Consider the following 10,320-nt stretch of genomic DNA (forward strand, 5'->3'; position numbering starts at 1 on the left):
CAGTATTTGATTAGTTCACTATGAACTGCCATCAAGTAACAATGTTTCTCTCTATTTTCTATATTTTACTAGCTCAAGGAAAAGAACAAATTCAACATATTTTCTGATGGAACTTATTTGTTTGAGGTTTAAAACAATTTTTCAAATATATTTAAAATCCAGGAAAAAAAATGTTGAGCTTCTCAATTAGGAAATTCATTTGCGATGATCAAAATAACAAAGCTGCTAGATTTAGATCCTGTTGCTTATCGAACCTATTCTTGTTTCTATGATTAAAGGAGGGTGTAAAAAGTTTCTAATTGAAACTCTGGATGAAGAAGAACCAATAGAGGATTCAACTTCCTACAGTGGAGCTGAGCAGAAGAGCAGGGTAATATAAAGAGTAGGCATCTGGATTTATACACAAAACAATACGTTTAAGCATGCTGTCTTTTCTATAATTTAAAAAGATTCTAGGACTTTTTACGCATATCTCTCACCAAAAACTTGCTTTTTTTAACGTTATTTGTTGTTTGAAATGCTTAACTTTATCTTACAAGAGATTGCAATGTTTGGTTTTAATTTTTTTGGCCACTTTAAACCAAGGTTTTTTCATGGCCTTGCTCACTTTAATGGCCTAAAATTCTGCTTTAGTCTAAATGAAAACTATACTTAATGACATCTAACAAATTTTATTTTAAAATATGTGATATGCGTAACAAATCACAATTTTAGCTTTGATTTAGCACAGTTTATAACTGCGTCGTTAATTTCCAACCGACTTACACACTGTTCATATTAAGTACTAATTCAGTATCTTCTACTATTAGGACGTTGCAGATCCAGATCAGTACACCGCAGCTCCACCAGGTAAAAATACCATTCCATTGTACTTGGGATTTCCACAGGAGGTAAATTTCATGCAGCTTTAATAAATTTTGTGCAATTTTTCTGCAACAGACTAGACACAAGTCCATCTGCAACAGACTAGACACAAGTCCATCTGCAACAGACTAGACACAAGTCCATCTGCAACAGACTAGACCACAAGTCCATCTGCAACAGACTAGACACAAGTCCATCTGCAACAGACTAGACACAAGTCCATCTGCAACAGACTAGACACAAGTCCATCTGCAAATGTCCTCACATTAATCATGCTTAAAGGGGATAACTTGTATTGTGCGCTGTCTGCTTAAAGGGGATAACTTGTATTGTGCGCTGTCTGGTTTTGGCTTCTTTATGGCCGGTTAGCTATGTGTATACTTACACAACTCTGGTTGCCCAAATATTAACTGGATCATGTTAAACTTCCAATCATCAATTCTGAACTAAACATTTTGTCCAGGATCTTATTGAAATTCCATTTTGTTAATATTACAAACAGTTGGAAAAAGTACTAAAGCCGCCCGCCTAATGTTTTTAGTTCAGAATTAAAACGATAAATCATCAATATCAATATCATCATTTAAAGGCTGGGAGTCTAAATATCTATGTTTAGCCTGGGGGTAAAGGATAATGGTTATTGATTGTCTACATTTTACAACAAAAGTTTTGGACTTCTTAAAACACACAACAAATTTTAGTATAGATAATTACTTATTTTAGGGGGAAAAGGAAATGATTACTGGAGTGGAGTTATGACAACCCAAAGACCATTAGACAAACTTATATCGGCAGCACTTAATCCATGGATGCATCTGTTACCCCCCCGTGGTTGATAGTTTCACATGAACAAAATTATTTTCTAAATATTTGATCAAATTTAAAATATGTATAGTTCTGTATTACTTTTGTTCACTATAAGGAGAGCAAGTATTGAAAGGTTAGGAATACAAACATTAAATTAGCAGTTAGGATGTACCTCAGAGGAAAACCCGTTTTCTTTACCATCTACTATCTACTGTCTACTTAATCCCCTTTCAACCAAATTTTACATCTTTAGATATATCTTACAAATGCAGGCCCTGTAGATTAGCACTTTCTCAATTAAAAGATCAGACCTCATGTCAATTAAAAATAAGATCTATAGAGGCAAAACATTTAAATAATTGTATTTTGGTTTCCATTTAAGTAAAAATTTTCCACTCTTTAACAGAGAAACCCTAAATAAAATTAATCAATTTTTCAGTTATATTGAAAAACTAGTAAATAATTGTAAAAGACAATTTAACAAATTCAAATGATCAGTGTGTATGCAAAATTAAAGTTAGAAAAACTTTTCAAATTTTAAGTTAGTAAAGCCATTTCATTTATCCATTTTAAGTTAGTAAAGACATTTCATTTATGCATTTTAAGTTAGTTAAGACATTTCATTCATCCATTTTAAGTTAGGAAAGACATTTCATTCATCTATTTTAAGTTTATAAAGACATTTCATTCATCCATTTTAAGTTTATAAAGACATTTCATTCATCCAAGATTGGACAAAAGTCGAACGGGTACCATTGTGAATTAGACCTGCATCTTAAAATATTAGAATCACTTACAAATCTATCTAAGATAATATAAATTCTCAAGATTCTTTTCTAAAATCCTACTTTTTCAGGTGTAAAATAATATGCAGGAAATGACTATTGGGCTAACAACCCCCAGAAGCCTCAGACTTTGAGACCATTAACTTCGCATTTTAAAAGGATTATTGGGAGGTTTGGTTGATAGTCTCACATGAACAAATTAATTTTCTAAATGTTTGATCAAATTTAAAATATATAAATATAGTTATGTATTACTTTTGTTCAATATAATGAGAACAAGTATTTAATGGTTCTGATGTCAGAAATCAAAATACCAATTAGGATGTACCTCAAAGGGGACTGTACAAAACCGTTTTTTGTACACCAATCTCATAAAATCAAAATTTACCTATTTAGATATGATAAATATTAGTAAAATATAATTGCCTTGAAAATCCTAGTATTAATTGGACAGAATTAACAATTTTTATGTTGTGAATCTCATAATCAAACATGATCTCCATGCTTTAATAGATAACTTTAATAACAAAATTAAGCATTAATCTCTGCCCCAAGTTCAATATAAAGTTATTAAGCACAAAAGATTAACGTTATTAACACAAAAGATCATAGTCCAAATTTAAATAATTTAAGCCGCATGTCAAATCCGCCAAAACCGGTTTCAATTGATCACCGGCTTAAATCTTAAAACATTGAATACAATATTAAGTGAAACCAACTATATTTGAGCCATGTCTCAAATTTAAGCCATGGCTCAAATTCTTAAAACTCAGACTCAGATCTTATTATTATTATTGAATTAGTTTTAGTTACAGCTAAACAATTTTATGTTGATATAAAATTTCTATCAATATTCTCCATTCAACCTTTCCTGAAATCCGGAAAATATTTGAACCAATCAGAAATCAGCAATTATGGACAGAAATAGTGCAGTCATCAGCTGAATTGTATTTCTGAAATATTTATTTAACTGTAAGTTAGAACAAATATTTAAATAAATTCAATTTTAACTTTAAATGCTGCTCTTTTATAACTATTAATTACTACTTAACCGGGAGATTAAGGGAGGATAATTAAATTGAGGGGAAAACCACTTAGCCGAGGGCCTCCAAGACCTTTTTGGGGTTCTAAACCTCACGAGCGTAGCGAGGGAGGTTTGAACCCCAAAAAGGTCGAGGAGGCCCAAGGCTAAGTGGTTTTCTCTCAATTTAATTATCCTCATCAAAACTCCAAGTTAAGTAGTAATTTATCGTTTAATCTCCTGTTCAACGAAATAACCAACCGTGGGGGATAAAATAATAATGAAATCAATAAAACTATCAATTATGATTTTAATTCTCTTATTTCTTACTAATGCATATGGAAGAATATTTAATTTCTTGATCTAAATCTTGAATCAAATCTGAATGGATCACAGAGGGATGATAAGTAATTATCCTCCCTGTAAATAGGGAGGATAAGTAATTATCCTCCCTGGAATTAAAAAAGGAGGGAATTTAAGGTTGGTTATTTCGTTGAACAGGAGATTAAATATATTTTTTCGTGAATTTTGAAAAATCTAAATTTGTTAAGGCAAATTTTTGTAATTCTAATCAATCATAGAGGTCTCACAAAATTTTTTGACCCAATCGGTTCAGAAGTTTTGACGTTTATCGTTTACAAACAAACAGACACCCAGAGAATCAAAGTATATTTATCTTAAAACCAGACTGGGAAACGATCTGTTAACAAACAGTAGTTTGTGAAAATTAATAAAAGATTTAACTAACAGTAAAATCCTGTTAATTTATCTAAATCACTAATGATCAAAAACTCCCAATAATGAACGGATATTAATAAAAAAATAATGGCGAAGCTGGATAAATTTATGCTTAATGCTAAGTAATAATTTTGCATGCAATCTATATGAAGCATTCAGCGCAAATTCTTTAAACAAATTTGTGTGAAAATTGCAAATCAAATATTGAAATTCCGCGTTTTTTTTGTTGACCGTTTTTAATAATTAGATGATTTCTTAGAGTGCAGTGGGTCAAATCAGCAAATAAAGTTGTTCCACAAAGTTTCAAGATGAATTTAAATAAAATGAAAACTTTAAAATATGAAATTTGGTCGATAAAGCAAATAGCAATCAATTTTTTTGTGATGAAATGACTCAAAACTTATGTTAGATGTCTGGACTTGAAAGCTTAAGTAAGTTCTTCTGTCATGAAATCTTTATAACAGGTGGAAGAATTTAAGTATAGGAAATCCAATAGGGATGCACGGAGAAAGAATCTGCAGAATTATTTGTAAATCGTCTGTGATCCTGTAAACTGTATCTCAGAGTCACAGACTATACAGACTGTGTATACACTCTACCTGGATAGGCTGAGCAGGCCTATAGTGTCCCAGCAAGCCATGCTACAGCTCCATGTAGTGTTTTTTGACTGACATCTCACGGCCACTTCTTGCATTCAGGGGTTAAGTTTTACAACTTTTAAAGAAATACTCCAATCTCAAACATAAAACATAACGTTTATGAATTTTGTCTTTTAAGATTTTGCATTATCTATTCAAAGGATCCTTAGATATCCCTGAATACAGATATGTCTCCTGATTGGTTGTGTACAGTACTTGTACACAATAGAACATTCTGTGGAAAATATTGTATATTATAGATGTTATAATATCGATCTCTGTAACTCTCTTATCTCTGCTCAGAGTCATCAGCAAATCTGTTGAGTTTACTTTTAAGCCCTTTAACCCTTTTGCACAGTGGGAGAAATTCATGTTGTGGTGTTCAGAAATACATGAGAGCCAGTTTACGCTTTTTACCTACAGTATATGGAACACCAATTGAAATATATAAATAGTAATTTTTAATTGGTAAAAAATGTTGTTATTACAAGTCTAAGTTAAATTTTAGTTTTTAAGAGAATCTTTCATTCCAATAAAAATCAAGAAAAATTAGATAAATTATTGAGGGGCACCAAGCAACCTCAATCCTAGGTTCATACAAAAAAACACACTTCTGATTTACACAAACATCTTTTCTTTCTATCTCACATTACAATCTAAGATATGATAGAATTAGTTAAAAGTATACTATTTCTGGGTTTAATTGTAGAAATGCATGATTAGAATATTCTTTTTTAATCCTTCTACCTTTTTCTTTACTCCTTCTTCCATTCTTCTTTACTCCATCTTCCATTTTCTTTACTCCATCTTCCATTCCTCTTTCCTTGTATCTTCCATTTTTGATTATAATTAAATTCTTTTTAGATCTTAAAGTTTCCTTTTTGTAGAAGTAGAAGTTCTTTCCTCCTCTATTCAGATTCATTCCTCCTTTAACTAAAATATTATATTAGAAATGTTGTGGTTTGTTTGTATTAATATATAACATATATTTAATCAAGACTCAGTTTAACATATGTTTGAGCCCTCCCCTTTTTCTTTAAGAAGAACACAGAAACTATAGGGGTCTAAAAAGGGTTCAAAATACAAAGCCAATCTAGTAGCTTAGGTATGACCTTGAGCTAAAATAGTACAACATCAAGACTCGTACCGGGCTGACATAGAGAGAGGGATGAACTTAGGGTTTCCATTCGCAAAACTTTTGCGCAATTTTTGCGGAACGAAACGCAATATTTTTCTTTCTTTGCGCATCAATTTTGCGCGAAACAAAAATAGCGCAAAAGTTCGCAAAAATAAAATTTGCGCGAAAATAGCGCAAATTTTGCGCAAAAGATTTAGCCATTTCGTGGAAACCCTAGATGAACTGAGCGATGAAATCTCCAATCTGACTCAAACCCTGCCATAGATCCTCTTGTCCTTCTTCTCCAGCCTAAGCCCTGCCTACTACCATCTGAATCAGTATCTATCATGATATGAAACCCCCATAAAGAATAAATCTTATATAAAACACAGCTTTGTCCATCCTTCCTGTTACATGTCATAAGTATAGGGCTGGGCGCGTTCCTGGTGGAACAATCGTTCTTTCCCGAGAACGAACGGAACGATCCAGAACGATCCCATCGTTCTGAAAAAAACGAACGCTTAGAACGTGTTCTAAAAAATATTGGAATGATTAGTAAAAGAACGGAATAGAACGGAACGGGAATTGCTTGAAAAGAATGGTTAAAATTCTTAACACGTTCTTATTATCAAGAACGCGTTCTAAGAATTGGGAATGCATTTAAAATCAGAAATGTGTTCTAAATCATCTAGAAATAGTTAAAGATTTTTTGATTTAATCACCTGACCCCCGGCCCTATATCTTTGCAATCCTATGTTGTAGACCTTAGATATCTCAAAATATGAATTCTGTTGGATCAAATGATCTAAATATCGAAGGCTTACACCATCAAGTTGCAAAGTTATAGTGATGAGAAAATTTAAGTTAGTGGCCACTGGCCATGACTCAATTCCTCGTATTAATCAACAATATATGTGCAGAAAATTTGCACGTTTTGCACAAGTGTTACTTTATTGCACATTGCACAGGATCTGGTGGGAGCAACTTTCTAGATTCATCTCTCTCTGCACCAAAACTTCAAATACAAGGCAAATATGAGAATTAGAATTTCACCTGATTACTTCTCCGGAAATTCCTGAGAAATTCTTAAGACTTGGTCACCATGTTTACGGATTTTTATGGGAATTTATTAAGAGAATTAGTTTCGAGAAATTCCTAGGAATTACTCTGGAATTTCACCCCAAGAAAATCCTGAAAATTTCTCCTGATTATTTCTCCGGAAATCCCTGAGAAATTCTTAGGACTCGGTCACCATGTTTACGGATTTTACGGGAAATTTAATAAAAAGAATTAGTTTCGAGAAATTTTTAGGAATATCTTCGGAATTTCACCCCAAGAAATTCCTGAGAAATTCTCCTGAATGCTTCTCTGGAAACTCCTTAGAAATTCTTAGGACTTGGTCACCAAGTTTACAGATTTTTAGTGCATTCACAATTGAGTATCGGAGGAGGGTTGGGTTTGGTGTGGTAGACTCCGTCAGAGAGAGAAATCCTTGGCAAACTTGGTAAAGACGACTTTCAAAAAGGCTTATGATTTTTGTTCAACAACCATGCTTTAAATAATCCGTGATATTTTTTACCGCTTTTTAAACTGGAAATCGCGACATTTTTTATTGTTGTTTTTAAAACTGTACTTTCATTCCATAACTAAAATCGCACTAAATAACTTTTTGATCAGCAATTACAGGGTTACCCACAAAGTATGCGACTTTTAAGACATCTGTACGGAATTATTTTACTGTAAACTTTCTTCTTCGCCAAATCATTAGATAAGCAAGTCTAAGACCACATTTCTGAAGACTTAATTTAAATTTGGGATCGACAGATTTGAAAGATTTCAAGTCGTTTTTACAGTTTCATCCTTTAAGAGTAACCCTCTGAAATCCTTTTATTTTTAAGTGAATTTCTCATTCTCTAGTGCTAGATGGTGAAGGATTTAACTATGATTAATGTAGGGATTACTCAGGAATCAATAATACCACATGATCCAAAATCCATAAAGGTAGGGATCGACATCGTTTTGGAGAACGCATTCAGAGAAATGAACATTTTTTAGTTTTTTTTTTAAAAAACGACAAAATTGAACGATTTAAAATCGTTCGAACGAACATGAAAACACTATCGTTTTTTATATTGAACAAACGTCCAAAAGATTTTTAAAAAACGGTCGGTTTTTTTACTGAACGAACGATTTTATTGCAAGAATGATTTTACTTACAAGTGAGAAAACGACCAAAATTAGAAGGAAAATAAACGATAATTTTAAGAACGAACGAAATACATTTTTTGAAAGATGGAAAAAAACTAACAAATGTGATATTCACGAATGAAACGAAAAAGAAGAACGCGTCCATCTCTACAAATAGGTCTCAATAATATCACGTGATCCAGGAACCATGGAACATATTTCATCTTTATCTGAAATATATCTATAATCGAGGATTACAATAACAAATGATATATATCTTACTCTAAACGTGGTTTCATTGAACTCTGTGTTGTATATGAATTAGATATGTATGTAATTTTTATTTTGTTTTCTTACTATTTTCGAGAGTAGTTACTCTACAAAAGCGACTTGCAGCGTTATACTTCCATAAAATTGATTAAAATAAAGATTTCAAAGGTACTGATGTGAACATGCCAATCTTTATTTTTTTTTAAGGTGTGTCACTTAAAACTACGTTAACAGTTTCATAACCATTAACGTTGCCTGGCCTTGCCTTGCATTGCCTGACCCTTGTCTATCTTTTGCCTATCCTATCCCATCCGGGAGAATTTCCGCTGAGTAACCTATACCGTTCGGTTCCCTATACCTCTTCACCACCTCCTTACCTTCATCAAAATAATTATGTGTAAAATGTACAATATACAATGCACACTCATTTATCTACAATTCTTATTCGCTAATAATGGGCCAACTAATTTAAACAACCTACTCTGGTTAGGCGGGTCCAAACTACATAGTAAATTGTGAATTTTAATTTTTATTATCTCGTGGTTTTTAGTTGAAAAAAATATGATATGATTTAGCGTAAAAATGTCGAATAGGTCTCTTAAATCCATAAAAAACTAGCATGTCTGGCCGGTCAATCTCTTTAATTACAATTCTACAGGGTTACCTACACAGGATGAGACTATAAGGCCGAACCAAAACTCTAAAAAATGACACTTTAATGCATTCAATTAAGTATTTTGGTGGTTTACTAAATAATTAAGCACAGAAATATGCCAGTCTTGGCCTACAAGGAACCCTGAATGCAAGAATAAGTTCTACAATTTTCCCTTACGTTTCATCCTTTGTGGGTAACCCAGAATCCTGCATTTCTACAAAAAAAGTTTCACAGTAATTAATTTTTCCAAATTAGTTTTAAATGCAATACAGGGTAGCCCACTTAAATGGCAATTGAAAGAGGATAATCAGATCTTTGATAAAGTGATAGACATAAAACTTTAATATAGGACATAAAACTTTAATATAAGACATAAAACTTTAATATAAGACATAAAACTTTGATATAGGACATAAAACTTTAATATAAGACATAAAACTTTAACATATAGGACATAAAACTTTAATATAGGACATAAAGCTTTAATATAAGACATAAAACTTTAATATAGGACATAAAACTTTAATATAAGACATAAAAGTTTAATATAAGACATAAAACTTTAATATAGGACATAAAACTTTTATATAAGACATATAACTTTAATATAAAACATAAAACTTTAACATATAGGACATAAAACTTCAATATAGGACATACAGCTTTAAATATAGGACATAAAACTTTAATATAGGACATAAAACTTTAATATAAGACAAAAACTTTAATATAAGACATAAAACTTTAAACATATAGGACATAAAACTTTAATATAGGACATAAAGCTTTAATATAAGACATAAAACTTTAATATAAGACAAAAAACTTTAATGTAAGACATAAAACTTTAATGTAAGAAGACAAGATTAGTATTAACTATCAATGAGAGTATGCAATTATGTTGTGTACACAGTCACAGACCTAAATTTAATAAGTGTCTCGTAAAGCTATTCACTTTGTAACAACAACATAAAATACAATTAGTGTTGCTTGAGTGTCGTCTTCCTATTCCATTATTTCTGTTTATTACCTCTTATTCTTATCTTTATATTTTAAAGATATTGAATGTCAAGAATTAAGATGTATATGAATATAAATATTAACCAATTTAGAAAGCAGAAAAAGGCAGACGACATTTTAGAAAGATATATTAATTGGAACATCCGTTTTAACATTAGGACCTAAAACCTTCATATTAATAAATATATCTGAACATATTTCTAAAAGAAAGAAAATAA

At 31.5% G+C, this 10,320-nt stretch overlaps 1 protein-coding gene across 1 annotated transcript; it reads left to right on the forward strand.

Annotated features, from left to right (window-relative positions):
- Positions 1-1,769, forward strand: LOC111714432 (uncharacterized). Its single transcript, XM_023489536.1, has 4 exons — positions 1-78; positions 279-370; positions 810-849; positions 1,588-1,769. Exons 1-4 carry the CDS (start codon positions 21-23, stop codon positions 1,698-1,700), a joined length of 303 nt encoding a protein of 100 aa, XP_023345304.1. The 5' UTR covers positions 1-20; the 3' UTR covers positions 1,701-1,769.
- Positions 1,770-10,320: the final 8,551 nt, after the last annotated feature.

This window comes from Eurytemora carolleeae, unplaced genomic scaffold (genome assembly GCF_000591075.1).
Source record: "Eurytemora carolleeae unplaced genomic scaffold, Eaff_2.0 scaffold1521, whole genome shotgun sequence".
NCBI classification, from domain to species: Eukaryota; Metazoa; Arthropoda; class Copepoda; order Calanoida; family Temoridae; genus Eurytemora; species Eurytemora carolleeae.